At 41.3% G+C, this 16711-nt stretch overlaps 1 protein-coding gene across 1 annotated transcript in view; it reads left to right on the forward strand.

The window, feature by feature from the left end:
* The window catches only part of SLC9A2 (solute carrier family 9, subfamily A (NHE2, cation proton antiporter 2), member 2), an 87525-nt gene that overhangs the window by 23468 nt on the left and 47346 nt on the right, over positions 1-16711 (forward strand). The window contains exon 4 of the mRNA XM_008587064.1: positions 11772-11989. Coding sequence (XP_008585286.1) covers positions 11772-11989 — 218 coding nt within the window. The remainder of the gene's footprint in view (positions 1-11771; positions 11990-16711) is intronic.

A 16711-nucleotide genomic window follows, 5' to 3' on the forward strand; every position in this document is an offset into this window, starting at 1 on the left:
TAAATAAACAATGGGAAAGAGAGCATGTATCCCTTAGTTTTCTGGGCACATTCAGGAAAAAGTGAAAATGAAGAAACAAAGAAAAAGCTCTTATTATCTTCTGTTTTCTTTTGCATAACTTTGTCTAAACTACAGGGTAAGACTAGAAAAGACAGCAGTGAATTTGAAATTAAAAACCTTAACCCAGCGTAATTAAATGATTTTTTAGTGATTTGCATTCATTTTTATCACTTAAACTAGATTCAATTGATGAACCCCAGAATTTGCTTGGTTCTTTGAAGGAGGAGGAAAAACTGTGGGCTACCGCTTTTTTCCTGGGCCTAGTTCAGTGTGGCCATCACCAGCCACGTGTGGCTTTTGAGCACTTGAATGCAGCTAGCCTGAATTGAGTTACTCTTGAAGTTTAAAATATATAACAGATTTTTAAGACTTAGTAGGAAAAAAAAATGTAGACTATCTCATTAGTGATTTCTATATGGATTATATGTTGAAATGACAATATGTCAGATATTTTGGATTAAATAAGGTATAAAAATTAACTTCACCAGTTTCTTTTTACATTTTTAAGTGTAGATACTCAGAAATTGAAAGTTATATACACAGTTCCTGTTGTATTTTTATTAGATCGTGTTTTACTACAGTGCTCACTATTAATTTTTGCTATTTAGATATTCGAAGACTTGTTGAAATATGTTTCATTTCCCTTGAAAAAGTTGGGAAAAATAGAACTGTTTTTCCTCCATCAGTGGTAATTATGCTCTTCATAAAGAACATTTAGTTGAGAATGGGGAAGGTTGGAAAGGAAATGAGGAAGGAGAAACCGAATGGAAGGTGGAAGGTTCTTCTGAGGTGGCTTGTGATAATGATGACATCAAATTAAAGCCACCTTGGGAAAAGGAAAATGTTACCCACAGTCCACATCCAGGGGTTTTGATATAAACGTCTTCAAAGCCTGGCTGAGGGGTGGGACTCCTCCTGATAAAGGTGTGACTCCTACAGGAACGGGCAAAGTACTTTAAAACAGATTCCCTGGATTGGGGTGGATTTCATATTTTTTGCAAACTGAAGTTGCAGATTTATATAATATTCAATATTCAAAATGATATCTTTTCTTGCCTAATCTTCTAGAGGTAAAATAACATTAAAAACATTATTTTCATATGTTTTTGTCTGTATTTGCTCCACAGACTGACTGAAGAAGATTGATAGAGCCTGTATATTAAAGATTCTAGGTAGTCTCAAAAGATACTTGATTTTTTTTTTTTTGTCTTTTGTCTTTTTCCGTGTCCAGCAACGGGATCGCAACCCTCAGTGTTGCCCCCGTACCGGACCGGGACCAGCAACGGGATCGCAACCCTCGGTGTTGCTCCCGCACCTCGCTCAGCCAGTGAGCGGGAACTGGTCTGTATGTGGGATCCGAACCCTCGGGCGGGGGCGCCGCGGCGCTTCCCAAGCGGCGCACTATCCAGTGCGCCACCGGGCCGGCCCCGATACTTGATTTTTGATGGAGGCAAAACAAAACAAAAAGCTCCAAGTAAAGTTATAGATTTCATTGTTGAAGATTATCAGGGATAGTTTTATTCATTTTCCATCTCCTAACATATGTCTGAGTTTCTTCTTGTGTTTATTAGGTAAGTTGTACTGAAGGGAAAATAATTTTGGTTTAAGTGAAACACAAATGAAAAGTTAATTTTCTAGGAAAAATTGATAGAATGCTTAATAAATACAATAAATGCTCTATTTGACTGGCTTATGAAAATCAATTTCTTACATTCTAAGAATGACATTTAACTAAAAAGATCGAATATCGATATTGATTTTCTTGTCATTAGGATTAAACATTCTACTCTTCTTCTTTAGGGTAGAAAGTACAGGGGCTTTTATGAGTGGGTTAGGAATCTTTTAGATGGGAAAAAACATGTTTTTTTCCTACTAAATTTAAATTACATGAAATTTAACAATTAGCTTCTGAGTTAAAAACTAACCACCCAAATTCTATCTGAAAAAAGGAGATTTTTGCATAACTGGACAGTGCTGCTGTCACTTTGCTTTTTGTACTGTTTCTTGGTAGTTTTTCATGTTCGTTTAAAAAAATGATATCGCTGCCAGCCTATGTTTCAAGAATATGGTAGAAAATAATGTTGCTTTCTAGTACTGTGTAGGCCAAGATGTAAGACAAAATAATGAATCAGAAATGTAAAGTGTTGTATAATTGCTGACAAATAATTACCTTTTCTTTTTTTAATGAAAAATTTTCTAGAAAATTGATACTGAAATGAAGTTTACAGTTACCACCAGCTATTACTTCTGAGTATGACACATGTGGACACGGTTTAAATCAATTTTCCAGCCCCTTAATGAGGAGGTCAGAGCAGCGATTCAGCTACGGGGGTCGAGGTTTCTCCTCCGCTGACATGGAAGTTGCCCTAGAACCTGTTGTTCCTTTACCTTTCTCGGCAGTTCTCTGCACGGGGGAGGAAGCTGGCCCTGTGAGAACCCAGAGACGACTTCTGTTGGTTTCCTTGGCGAGAAGAGGCTGTGAGCAGCTCCTCTTGACGCTGCCACGTCTCACCCTTGGCGTGCTCTCTCTTACTCTTGACTCTTTTCCCTGACCTCATTCAAACATGAGCTCTGACTTTTCCAGTGTTCCCAGGGGACCTGGCCAAGTAGCCAAGACTCTGTCTTTCCACATGTGTCCTCACAGTTAATCCCTGGCTATTTGAGGGAACTTGAGTCATTTGGAGTCCTTGTAGCCAGGGGCCCAGCTCAGCAGTGAAGGGAAGCTGTGTGTTATGGAGGAAAACCCAAATCAAACCAGATCAAGCCAGGAAGGGGGGATTTACTGACTCATGTAAATAAATAAACTCTTGAGAGGACAGGTGTGGATTTGGCCTCGGGGTGACGGGAACGGACTCCCGTGTCCACGGGACCATCTCTCTCTTTCAACTTCGTCTTCCTTTGTGTGATGGCTTCCTTCTCTTAGGCTAGCCTTCTCCAAAGCATGAAACCAGGATCACAGACAAATTGGGCTTCATATCTCTGCAACTCTTTCAGTGGAGAGTAAAGTGAGATCTACCCTGCCAGGTCCTCTCAGAAGAAATTTCAGAGGAAGGACAGTGAACGGCCCGTGGGTTTGGAGAGCTGTGACTGGGTCAGACTGTGTCACACAACCAGCTCCGTGGTATGAGAAGTAGGGTCTGTTGCCAGAGGAAAGCAGTGAAATTAAACTCACTGTGGGTGAGCCCACCGTCCCAATCAGTGTGACTACAAGTTGTCAAAGAAGGCTCAGTCCTTTCTAGTAAAGTGCAGTGGGGTGGAAATAACAGTGCTTGAGCTGAAACACCAGTGTTTCAAAGAGAGGCGCGTTCCGGGTGGACGGAGCAGGTGGTTGAAGGCACGAGGTGAGTTGTTCTGCCACTCCGAGGAGCTGAACTCCAGCATGGTGGGAAAGGTGGCACCTCGTCTTCACCTGTTTTGTTCTGTGGGCAGCCAAGGAGCCTTTGGAATCGTTAAGCAGGGAAGTGATGCAATTGTATTTCTGTTTTGTGGTGACTATCTGGTCAGAATGCTTCTGAAGCCTTTTTTACACCATCACACATACAACTGATCGTATTTTAATCATACTCTGGGGTAAAAGCTGTATGTCACTGGCTGCCCTTGGGGCTGAGGATTCCTTGTCTGGGAAAGAGGATCAGGAAGTGCCCCTGGCACCAGTATAGAAGGTGCCTAGGTGGGGATTTGGGCAGGACAAAAATGAATGAAAAAAATGTGAGCATACTAGCCAGTCCACGCGAGAAAAGATGGGAACGTACACCCAGAACCAGGTCATAAAAACTGAGAGAAGGGAAGAAAGAATAGTTAGTGAAGCGTAATTAAGTCCACAGTAGTCCTCAAATCCCACATTAGCCCTTATTTTCATCCTCCAATAAAAGTTTAAATAAAATGACCCCAGTTTCGGCTCTTTTTCTCATTCCTCCTCCCTTCTCTAAACCCTCTGCCTATGCTCCTGCTTGCGTTCCTCAGACTTGGACGTGTTCAGGAATCCCCTGCAAAGATGGTTTTACATAGAGAATCCCAGGCCTCAGTCAGAGACCCTGGTTCTCTGTAGGTGGTGGATGGGGCACAGGCATTTGTGTTTTCCCAGGGATTTCCAATCATTATGTGGTCCACAGACCATACTTTTAGAAACATTCCTTTAATATACAAAAGTACTTCAAGAAGTTCATGGAAAAATAGAATTGAAAGATAGTATGAATCCATCCATGAACTTTTTTTTTTGAGTGTTTTGTGACCGGTAAGGGGATGGCAACCCTTGGCTTAGTGTCGCCTGCACCGTGCTCAGCCAGTGAGTGCACTGGTCATCCCTATGTAGGATCCGAACCCGCAGCAGGAGTGCCGCTGCGCTCCCAGCACCGCACTCTCCCGAGTGCGCCACGGGGCAGGCCCTATCCATGAACTTTTTGAAGACTCTTGTAAGTGTCATGGGTTGTAAGAGCTCCTGGAAAGCAGCTACTCGGGCTGGTGTCCCAGGGCTCATGTTGACGGCTGAAAGTATTCCACATATGCGTTTTGTGCAGGGTTGTTACGTGGCGGTTTCTCATACCCAGGTCCCAACTGCAGCCCATGTCCGACACACAGCAGGGGTCTCCACCTGGAAAACTTTAACCCATTGTCAAGATCTTGGTCAAATCTTCCTGCACTCTGCGGCTTTCTCGACACTCACCAGCTAGAGGCGGTAGACTCCTCTCGGTGCCTCGTGCTTCATTACGCTTTTGATGAGTTGTGGTCCTTTGTGTGTTCTCTCCCCACAACACCATGACTGCTTTAGGTGCCAGTAAGTGATCTATAAACATTGGTTGAGATGAATTGAAAACATTTCTAAATGAGGGGAAAAAAATTTGGAGACTCTGTGAAACAGACAGGCTACATGAAGAATCCAGCATTTATGAAAGTTTGAATTTACTTTGTTTCACTTTTGATATTTCAAGACAGATTGTTCCATTTTTATGCTTAAATCCCCCTTTGAAAACCAATTTTTTGTTTGCATTTTCTCATATGTCAAACTCACTTTCTCTTGGCTGTCAGGTTTCCTGGAAGAGGCAATTCACTGTATAGTAAATTCATGCCCTGGAATAATTAATTTACCTCACATGAGTGAGTGCTTTATTCTGAGGACACGCAGTGTGCCCTGAGTCACCACAAGTCCTGGCTTTAATCAATACGGAGAAAGCTTTCTGATTGGTCTTCATCGTTGGTAATGCTTGGCACTGATGAGTGGAATATGCTTTCATATTTGACAAAGTTTTAATTGAGTCTACACAGCTATTATTTGGGCTATATTTTCCTGCAATTGAATTCATGTGCTTTAAGATCATACAAAGGTATGGAATCAGAGCAAAAGAATTTTGCAACACTCTGTCAGTTTAACTTTAATCTAAGCAGTTCTGGTTACAGCGTCTGTTAATGTGGGAATAGAAATTAGAGAATTGACTACTCTTAAAACACGTAAACAAACAAAAACCCACTTGTATTTATAAACTGAAATAACTGAGGCACAGCTTTATCATATGCTTGTAAACACAGGCAGGATATGTTGTTTTTATTTTCACAATCAGAAATCTGCTTTTACCGCCCACCTCCCACGTGGATGCCTGGCCCCTTTGGTCCTAAACATTGAGATGAAACCCTGTGCATCTTCATTACACTAGACTCAGCCAGCGTTAGTTGAACATGTACTTGATGCCACAGCAGGCAAGGAAGCATGCTAAGTGTAGCTTATGTTCTCTCAGGGCACGCATTCTGGTGGAAAGGAAATGAATATCCATAGAAGACGGGCACATTGAAAGCGATAATGGAGTCGTGGGGTACTATAAAAAAACAAACAGTATTTGTTAGAATTTTCTATTCAGAAGATAATCAAATGACAGATCATCTAAACAGGAAGTGTGTTTTCCCCCAGAGACTGTTGAGGTGGTATTAGCTGGCCTGCATTTTGCCTGTGCTATATTTTGAGTGACAGAGTGATGAAGAAAACCTCAATTGCAGGTGTATGTGAAAACCACTAATTGCAGTGCTTTCACTTCTCTGTCTCTAAACTGGTGATAATCACACACATGTATGTTAAAGCGAGGCAAGGTGATAACAGAGCAGAAGGTCTCGGTGAATCCTACATGCACCTTACTTCCATGCTGTCCCGTGGAATGTAAACTAACACCTGTCAAAACATGGGCATGTTTCGGGATGTTACGTGGGCCAGGTGCTGCAATGGGTTTTGAAAATAAAATGACAAACCATTGCAGGAAACAAATCGCCTCCAACCTGCAGGTTCCTGCCCCTGCAACCTGTCCTCCACATGTCCTTCGAGTTCTCTCGCTGAGATTCAGATGTGTTCATATCACACTGCCCTTTCTGTTAACAACTCATCCATGTAGTCATTGATTCAGAACACATCAGTGACATGCCGGACACTATGCTAAGCATTGACAACACTTTTCGTTTTCTTATGGAGCTTCCAGTTGTGTTGGGGAGGTAGACATTAATTATATTATCAAAGATATGATGTCTCATTTTCCCCTTCAGCCTGTAGAACAAAGTTAAAGGTCCTGGCTTTACATGTAACTGTCATCATCAGACCCTCAGTTCTTTCGCTCTCATCTCCTGACATCATCTCTCGCCAACCTGTTTATTGCTCTATGCCTTTGTACAATCCCACTTCTCTTCCTTGAATTACTTCTCTTCTTTTTTCCTGCTTGGAGAGGTCTCACTTATTCGTGATGAGTTTGCTAAAATGACCCCTCTTTTGTGGCGGTGGTTGCCACTCTTTTCCTGTATTCCCAAAGCACCCTCCCCTCCCGTGGCCAGCACTTGCAGTGCTGTATTTCCGTGCTGTCTCTGTGACTGTTTTTTCTTTAGACTGCAGTCTTTTGAAGGTAGAAATCGTGTTCTGTGTACTTTCATCTTTAGACCCCAGCACAGAATTTGACCCAGAACAGATGCTCAGAACATGTTGGTTGATGTTAAATTGCTGCTTACAATCATATTAACTCGATGTGGAGATTAGGAAAGCAAGATGCATGGAAAGGGGGAAAAGATGATTTAATGACATGAGCTAATAACTGTAAGGTCCTATTGGGAAAATTAAAGACTGATAGTTTCATTTTGAAGCTTTAGAATTAAGAGATTCAACTGGAAGTCCTGAAAGACTCGAGTCTATTTAGGCTATTATTTTGGTGTGGACATTATCGTTTTGATGTTCCAGAATGAGGATGTGAGGCTGTGGACTTCAGCCACGAAATCTTCACGTGTTCACGTGATGATAGAGGATGAAATCTCACCTCTCCATAGTGTTTGTGCTGCTGCAATATGCTGTGACATGACACTGTGCCTGAGGACACTTCTGGCCACATATAGTACACCAAGGACAGTCAGACACTAGCCTTCTCCGTTTGCCAGCTCTGTAAGTTTCTTGGGATTCTTTTAGAGAAACGAAGGAGTCTCAAGTTTACTGTGAGGGTGAAGACCGTCCCCTCTAAAGATGACCTACCAGAGGGGCAGAAAAGGTTTCATTCTTCTCTGTTCCTGAGACTGTTTTACCTGCATCTCCCTAAGAGGAGGGAGACTTGCTCATGTGTTGTTTTATGTACTTAATGATGTTATTGAAGGCGAGGATATCTGACTTCAGGTCAGAGTATACTGCAACAAAAAATCTCTTTGCAAGGAAAACACCTCCGGGCCTTTGCTTGAGAGACCATGTGCATCAAGTTGGCATCAAGTTGTGTATGACAGACCAGGGCAGGAATGTGTGAAATGTTTGCCCCCAACCCCTAGGGTGCCTCAGTGCCGTAGATGTGCACACACTTCATGAATGAGACAGTCCTGGACACCGGGGCGTCTGGTGCCCACGCAGGGTGTTCTTCCCTGTTGAGCGTCTTGCTGATGCTGGTAGGAAACTTCATTAAGGTACAGCAAGGTGTCTGGCAAACAGGAGCGTCATTCTTCGTGTCTTGTTCAGGATACAAAGCAACTGAAAATGATCCCATGGATGGTCATGTAAAATTAATTCATTTTTAAATTCCTACACAAAAGCTGTGTTTCCAATCATTTCTGAATAGGAACTTTTTGTTACATTGCTCACATAATGAATTGCAGATTGCTTTTTGTCTGTATGGTTTACTTTTTGCCAATGATCGATGTGAACATTGTTTCAGAGATGTGTTTAGAACATTTACACAAACGTGACTCCTCAGCCTTTTAAAAATCAAAATCATTTTTTAAATGATAAACAATGAAATCCCCCAAAAATCCAAATCCAAGAGGGAGGGAGGGAAGGGAATGGGGTTAGTACGAGGAACCCAGGAGTTTCAACTTTACAGCTGATGTTTTATTTTACAAAGTGAAGGTGATGGGAAGAAGCCAGGCAGTGGGAACGTCAGCATTTGCTAGTCTCCATGTTTGTAACTTAAAATGTTCTATAGTAAATCCCTTCTGAGACATCTTCTGCATAGGATTATAAAATTGCAAGAGGTAATACAACCATTATAAATTTTTGTTACAAATGTTCTATTTGGCAACATTTGAGAAAGGCTCATTCCTTTGTGTTGCTGCGTATGTGTCTTTTCTTTATAAAACATATTATGATTCAGATTCTTAATCAGTCCAATCTGGCTGTTGCCCACATTATTTTTGTATTGGGCACATCTTACTTTTTAAAGTCTGGTTAAAGACAAAATAAACCCCAAAATGAAAATATGAAGATTTTCAGAAATGGGATTAATTGATGATTTATGTTTAGGCGGGTGCTGGCCAGATGCCTGCTGTGGGCTTGTAGGAGAGATGCCCTTTCCCGGTCTGCTCTTCCCAATCATTTGCTTGCTGTAGGAGGTTCCAATATTTCATGTCAAGTCACTGTGACAGACCTCCCACTAGCTTCTGTCACCAAGTGCATGTGAGCAGTGCAGGCCACACTCATCTTGAACATGCACTTGGTTCAGGACACCACATGAGGCAGGTGAATGCAAGAAGCAGTGTGGTTAGCTGAGTAATGGCACCCAAATGTCCACATCCAAATCTCCAGAACCTGCTAATATGTTACCTTATATAGCAAAAGGGACTTTGTAAATGTGATCAGGGCTTAGGATCTCAAGATAGGGAGGTTATATTCAATTATCCAGGTGGGCTTGATTTAAGCACAAGGATCCTTCTGAGCAGGAGGTAGGGGGGTCAGAGCCAGAGAAGGAGATGTGACTTGGGAAGTAGAGGTCAGAGTGATGTGGCCGTGAGTCAAGGAATGTGAGCAGCGTCTAGAAACTAGAAAAGGCAAGATTCTCCCCTAGAGCCTCTGGAAGGAATGCAGCCCTGCTGACACCTTGCCTTTAGCCCACTGAAAGTGATTTTAGACTTCTTTTTTTTTTTCCTTTTTGTCTTTTTTCGTGACCGGCAACGGATCGCAACCCTCAGTGTCGCGCCCGTACCGGACCGGGACCTGCAATGGGATTGCAACCCTCGGTGTTGCGCCCGCCCCTCACTCAGCCAGTGAGCGGGAACGGGTCTGTATGTGGGATCCGAACCCTCGGCGGGAGCACCGCTGCGCTCCCAAGCGGTGCACTGTAGCAGTGCGCCACCGGGCCGGCCCAGTGATTTTAGACTTCTGAACTCCAGAAGTATAAGATGATAAATCTGTGGTGTTTGAAGCCGCTAAAGTTTGTGGTGGTTTCAAGCGACCAGCTTTGTTGTTGTTTCTTACATCAACTGTAGGAAACAAATATGATCAGCCTAGTGCTTGAGAAAGGATGAACAGGCCTTTGCAGGGAGTGGAGGGCATCTTCCCCCTCAGAGGTCCCTGGGCTCGCCAAGGATGGGGAGGAGTGGGGGTTGAGCCCTCACAGTGCTGGCTTCGAGTCAGACTGCCAGGGTTGACGTCCGGACACCGTCGTTTACGAGCAGCGTAATCGTTAGTAACTGTGCCTCTGTCCACCTTTGTTCTCTCATTTATGAAACTGGGAATAAGAGAACTTGCCTCATAAACTTGTGATGAGGTTTAACTGACATAGTCCGTTCGCAGCGTCTGCATGGCAGCTGGCACAGAGGGAAGGTGCTATTAACACATTAACTCTCGTTGCATAAGCCCTCAGCTACGCAAAGGCTTTGCTCCGTGATTGTGGCTGTTAAATTTTATTAGTGCATTTAATAAGATCATTCTTTCTTTTGGTAAACCACATAAATTGTGCATTCTCCACTCATGTAAATCTAAAAGAAATACCCGTTCATTCTGGGGGCAGTGACATTGTGGCTAAACACACGGTCTTTAAGTTGGTGGAGTCTTTGTTTTATTTATATGGAGAACCAAAACAAATACGCTTGTTTTCTATGTGAGGAACTGGTCTGCTTCTTGCCGTGAAATGTGCTTGTGGTTACCTGTTTAGGTCTTACCTGAGAGGACCCCTAGGTTTGCGTTCTTCTACCTACCCTTGTGCTCCCAGTAGGGGGATTTCCTTAAGACAGTGGAAGTCTCAGCATAAGGACGACCAGGTTTTGGGGTAGGGAAGGAGGCAAGCATGTAGGCCATTGTGGCTCTAGAGTTAAAAGGATGTGGAAAACTTTGCAGATCACGCCCAGCAGTTAGTTTATGGCACGCTTATCACTAGTGGACGGCAGCGTGGCCTGCTTTAATTGCATCTTCCCATCTCATCCTACAGTGCCTTCTGATAAAGGAGTCCTTCTGGTACTTTACAGTAACTGTGTCTCTTTAGAGGGGACCCAGTGCGAGCTGTCACCCAGCTCATATTAAATTTCCCTCTGCGGGTGACATTTGAGTTGGTGGGAGGGGAAGAAGTGTTCCAGATGGAGAGGAGCCCATGCGTGCAGGAAGGCAAGAGCACAGCAAAGAGCATGGGCACGTTTGGCAAATTATGGACAGTCAAGGCACCTGGCGTGGGCTGGGGTGGAGAGAGGGTGGGGTGTGACACTGGAGTTGTTCAGCGACTGAGGGAAGAGCGGCAAGAGCTTCAGGGGTCCACCGTGGAGTGTGGACTTGAAGATATCATGAGAGTGGGAATAAAGGTCTCTGTGGGCCCAAAGGTTTGGAAATGCTGGGGAAGACAAGCAAAGGATTTTATTTCCTTTAGGAATTCTCAGAGCCTATTGATGCATTCTGAATTTCCCAGGAGTGGATACAATAGATAAATAGAAATGAGAACCAGAACTAAGGCATCAGGTTATAAAGGAGCGGGTGGGTCCAAGAGAGATTCAGGATGAAGAATCGAAAACAACTGGAGACCAATTATGTGGGGTGGGGGCACCAAGGAGGTGTGACGGGGAGAGGAAATCAGTGTGACCACAGTTTCAAGTTCAGGACTTTATGCAATAGTTTAGGACTTTTAGATAATAGAGGAATAGAGTATATGTGGGAGAATGAATCAGTTTTATAGGAAGATAATGAGTTTCAAGTTTATTCTGGGCTTATTTTATTTGTGACAGTGGAAGGAGAGTTGATGGCACTGATGTCCGCAGACCTTCTAGAGTACGTGTCTGGGGACAGAGAGTTCTAAAAGGCTGGGAGAGCAGCGATGTTCAAGCCAGGGGTATTCATGAAGACCTCCAGGGACAGGATTTCCAAGGCTTATGTGCAAATCACATTCACCCATAAGAATTGATTGATAATACTGTACTCATGGGCAAAAGGGTAGAGCCATAATCTGGCTCTTAGTGCTGACTCTTGTCTTCTGATTTGGACCATTGCTGTAATGAAACAGAAGCTATATTCTCTCTTTCAGAATCACTGCTTGTGCAATGACGATGAACAAGTACGTGGAAGAAAACGTGTCCCAGAAATCCTACACGACCATCAAGTACTTCATGAAGATGCTGAGCAGTGTCAGCGAGACCCTGATCTTCATCTTCATGGGCGTGTCCACTGTTGGGAAGAACCACGAGTGGAACTGGGCCTTTGTCTGCTTCACCCTGGCCTTCTGCCTCATCTGGCGAGCGCTGGGTACGAGTGCTTGTCTGCCACAGGAGCGCTTGGCCACACTCACCTGCAGAGCAGGGCTGTCTCCCTGTCTCTCCCTTTTTGCTGCGGCTTTTTCATTTCTTCTTCTTCTCCATCAACTTCTCCCGCTCCTGCTCCTGCTCCTGCTCCTCCTCTCCCCAATTCCTGACATGTTCTCTCCTTCTCTGAGTGTCTTCATGACTTTGCTGTAAGTCAAATCCGTCCCTCCTGGTTTCCCTGATTCCACATTTTTGCCCATTGTCCTGGAACACCAGCAGCAAAGGCCCAGGGCCAGGCAGAACTAATACGACAGAGAAAAAGGGGAATGACCAGTCTGTGCTTTTTTTTAATTTTTAATTTTTAATTTTACTTTTATTTTATCAATATACAATGCAGTTGATTTTCATGTCCCTTTACCAATTCCTCCCTCTCCCTCCCACCCATCAACATCAGATCTGTTCACTTGTCTTAACAAGTTCAAGGAATTGTGATTGTTGTCTTCTTCCCCACCCCCCCATTTGTTTGTCTGTTTGTTTATTTTTTAGCTCCCACAAATAAGTTAGAACATGTGGTATTTCTCTTTCTATGCCTGACTTATTTCACTTAATATAATTTTTTCTAAGTCCATCCATATTCCTGCAAATGGTAGTATTTCAAACTTTTTTATAGCAGAGTAGTATTCCATTGTGTAGATATACCACAGTTTCCATATCCACTCATCTGATGATGGACATTTGGGCTGGTTCCAACTCTTGGCTGTTGTAAATAAAGCTGCAATAAACATTGGAGTGCAGGTATCCCTTCAACATGATGATTTCCATTCCTCTGGGTATATTCCCAGCAGTCGGATAGCTGGGTCGTATGGTAGATCTATCTGCAATTGTCTGAGGAACTTCCATACCATTTTCCATAGAGGCTGCACCATTTTGCAGTCCCACCAACAATGTATGAGAGTTCCTTTTCCTCCGTAACCTTGCCAGCATTTTTCATTCTCAGTCTTTTGAATATTAGCCATCCTAACTGGGGTGAGAAGTTATCTCAGTGTGGTTTTGGATTTGCATTTCCCAAATGCTGAGTGATGTTGAGCATTTTTTGATGTGTCTTTTGGCCATTCACAATGTCTTCATTTGAGAAATGACCATTTAGCTCTTTTGCCCATTTTTTAATTTGGGTACTTGTTTTTTTTACTGTAAAGTTGTTTGAGTTCCTTGTATATTCTAGATATTAATCCTTTGTCAGATGGACATTTTGCAGATATTTTCTCCCCCTCTGTTGGTTGTCTTTTTAACTCTGTTAATTGTTTCTTTGGCTGTGCAGCTTTTTAGTTTGATATAATCCCATTTGTTTATTTTTCCTTTTGTTGTGTATGCTTTTTGGGTCACATTCATGAAGTCTGTACCCAATCCTACTTCCTGGAGTATTTGTCCAATGTTTTCTTTAAGGAGTTTTATTGTTTCAGGGTGTATATTTAATTCTTTAATCCATTTTGAGTTGATTTTGGTATCTGGTGAGAGGTATGTGTGTAGTTTCATTTCCCTGCATATGGATATCCAGTTTTCTCAGCACCATTTGCTGAAGAGGCAGTCTCTTTCTCAGTGTGTAGACTTGGTGCCTTTGTCAAAGATCAGATGGCTGTAGGTATACGGGTTGATTTCTGGATTCTCTATCCTATTCCATTGATCCATGTGTCTGTTTTTATGCAAGTACCATACTGTTTTGGTTATTGTAGCTTTGTAGTATAAAGTCAGGTAGTGTTATGCCTACAGCTTTATTTTTTTTGCTCAGAATTTCTTTGGCTATTCATGGTCTTTTGTTATTCCACATAAATGTTAGGATATTATTTTCCATTTCAGAGAAAAATGTCATTGGAAATTTGATGGGGATTGCATTGAATATGTAGATCACTTTGGGTAATATGGACATTTTGACAATGTTAATTCTTCCAATCCAAGATCATGGGTTGTCTTTCCATCTTCTTGTGTCCTTTTTAATTTCTCTTAACAGTGGTTTGTAGTTCTCATTGTAGAGATTTGTCGCATCCTTTGTTAACTTTATTCCTAAGTATTTTATGGTTTTGTTGGCTATTGTAAATGGGCTAGCTTTCTTGATTTCTTTGTCTTTGTGTTCACTTTTGGGAGTATAGAAATACTACTCATTTTTGTGTGTTGATTTTATATCCTGCAAGTTTGCTGAAATCATTTATTAACTCTAGAAGTATTTTTGTAGAGGCTTTAGGCTGTTTGATATATAGGATCATGTCATCTGCAAACATGGACAGTTTGACTTCATCTTTTCCATTCTAGATGCCCTTTATTTCCTTCTTTTCTCTGATAGCTCTGGCTTTTTTGTTATATCTTTGTCTGGTTTTGGTATCAGGGTGATGTTTGCTTCATAGAATGAGATTGGGAGGATAGCCTCTGTTTCAATCTTTTGGAATAGTTTGTAGAGAATTGGTATCAGTTCCTCTTTGAATGTTTGGTAGAATTCTGCAGTGAACTCATCCAGTACCGGGATGTTCTTTGTTGAAAACCTTCTGATAACAGCTTCAATCTCTTTTATTGTTATTGGTCTGTTCAGGTTTTCTACATCTTCTTGCATCAGTTTTGGTAGTTTGTGTGTGTGCAGAAATTTAACCATTTCCTCCATATTTTTTAATTTGTTGGCATATAGTTGTTTATAGTAGTCTCTAATGATTTCTTGTATTTCTGAGATATCAGTTGTAATATCACCTTTTTCATTTCTAATTTTTGTTATTTGGGTCTTCTCTCTTATTTTTGTAGTTAGCTTTGCTAATGGTTTGTCAATTTTATTTATCTTTTCAAAAAAACAGCATTTTGATTCATTGATCTTTTGTATCATATTTTGGGTTTCTATTTCATTAAGTTCTACTCTGATCTTAATTATTTTTTCCATCTGCTAACTTTGGGTTTGGGTTGTTCTTATTTTTCTAGTTCTTTAAGGTGAAGTGTTAGGTTATGTACTTGCTATCCTTCCATTCTTCTGAAGTAAGCATTTAATGCGATGTTTCCCCCTTTGTACTGCTTTTGCAGTATCCCACAGGTTTTGGTATGATGTATCATTGTTTTCACTGGTTTCAATAATTTTTTTGAATTCCTGTTTAATTTTTTCTTGGACCCATATGTCATTAAGTAGAATGCTGTTTAATTTCCATGTGTTTGTATAGTTTCTAGAGTTTTGTTTGTTATTGATTTCTAATTTTAATCCATTGTGATCTTTTGTGATCTGAGAAAGTACATGGAATAATTCCAATGTTTTTGAATTTGTTGAGACTTGATTTGTGACCTAATATGTGATCTGTCCTGGAGAATGTTCCATATGCTGATGAGAAGAATGAATATTCTGAGGTTGTTGGATGGAGTGTTCTGTAGATACCTGCCAAGTCCAATTGGTCTAAAGAGTTGTTTAAATCTTGTGCTTCTCTGCTGATTCTTTGCCTATGTGATCTGTCCAATATTGACAGTGGGGTGTTCAGGTCCCCTGCTATTATGGTATTAGTGTCTATCTCATTCTTTAGGTTATTAGTGTTTGCTTTATAAATCTGGCTGCTCCGATGTTGGGTGCATATGTATTTATGATTGTTATGTCTTCTTGATGGATAAATCCTTTTATCATTATACAGTGGCCTTCTTTATCTCTTTTTATGGTTTTTGGATTAAAGTCTATTTTATCAGATGTAAGAATAGCTACTCCAGTTTGTTTTTCATTTCTATTTTCACGGTTTATCTTTTTCCATTGTTTCACTCTTAGTCTATGTGTGTCTTCACAGGTCAGTTGAGTCTTTTGAAGGCAGTAAATAGTTGGGTCCACTTTTTTAATCCAGTCAGGCAGTCTGTGTCTTTTGAGTGGGGAATTTAATCCTTTTACATTAAGAGTTGTTATTGAAAGGTGTTGGGTTATTCCTTGCATTTTATTGATTTTTCTTTGGATGTCTTAAGTGTCTTTTGTTCCTTTCTTTCTGATTTACTGTTTGTCTTCTGTATTTGTTGGTTCCTTGGGTTGTAGATAAACTTTTTTTTTCTCTTCGTTGTTGGCATTTCTATTTTACTAGTGGGTTTTGGTTTTTCTTGAGTATTTATGGCAGTGGTGGTTGTTTTTCAGGTACCAAACCCAGTACTACCTTGAGAATTTCTTGTAAGTCTGGTCTTATGGTAGTGAGCTCCTGCCATTTTTGTCTTAGAAATATACTATTTGCCCTTCATTTCAGAAGGATAGCCTTGCTGGGTAAGGTATTCTTGTCGGGCAATCTTTTTCTTTTAGTATTTTGAATATATCATCCCATTCTTTTCTGGCTTTTAGGGTTTGTGATGAAAAGTCTGATGTTAGTCTGATTGGGCTCCCTTATAGGTGACTTGATGCTTCTCTCTTGCAGCTTTTAAGATTCTCTCTTTGTCTTTGGGTTTTGCCAGTTTGACTACAACATGTCTTGGAGAAGACCTTTTTGGATTGAATATGTTTGGGGATCTTTGAGCTTCCTGAATCGGAAGATCTGTGTCTTTCCCTATACCTGAGAAGTTTTCTGCCATTATTTCACTGAATATTTTTTCAATGCCATTTCCTTTTTCTTCCCCTTCTTGAATATCCATTATTTGGATATTTGAGTGCTTAAGGTTGTCTGTTATCTATCTTAGATTTTCTTCAATGTTTTTAATTTTTTTGTCTGCTTATGTTATTTCGAACAACCCATCTTCAAGGTCAGAAGTTCTC

The sequence above is a fragment of the Galeopterus variegatus genome, unplaced genomic scaffold (genome assembly GCF_000696425.1).
Source record: "Galeopterus variegatus unplaced genomic scaffold, G_variegatus-3.0.2 Scaffold4240, whole genome shotgun sequence".
NCBI classification, from domain to species: Eukaryota; Metazoa; Chordata; class Mammalia; order Dermoptera; family Cynocephalidae; genus Galeopterus; species Galeopterus variegatus.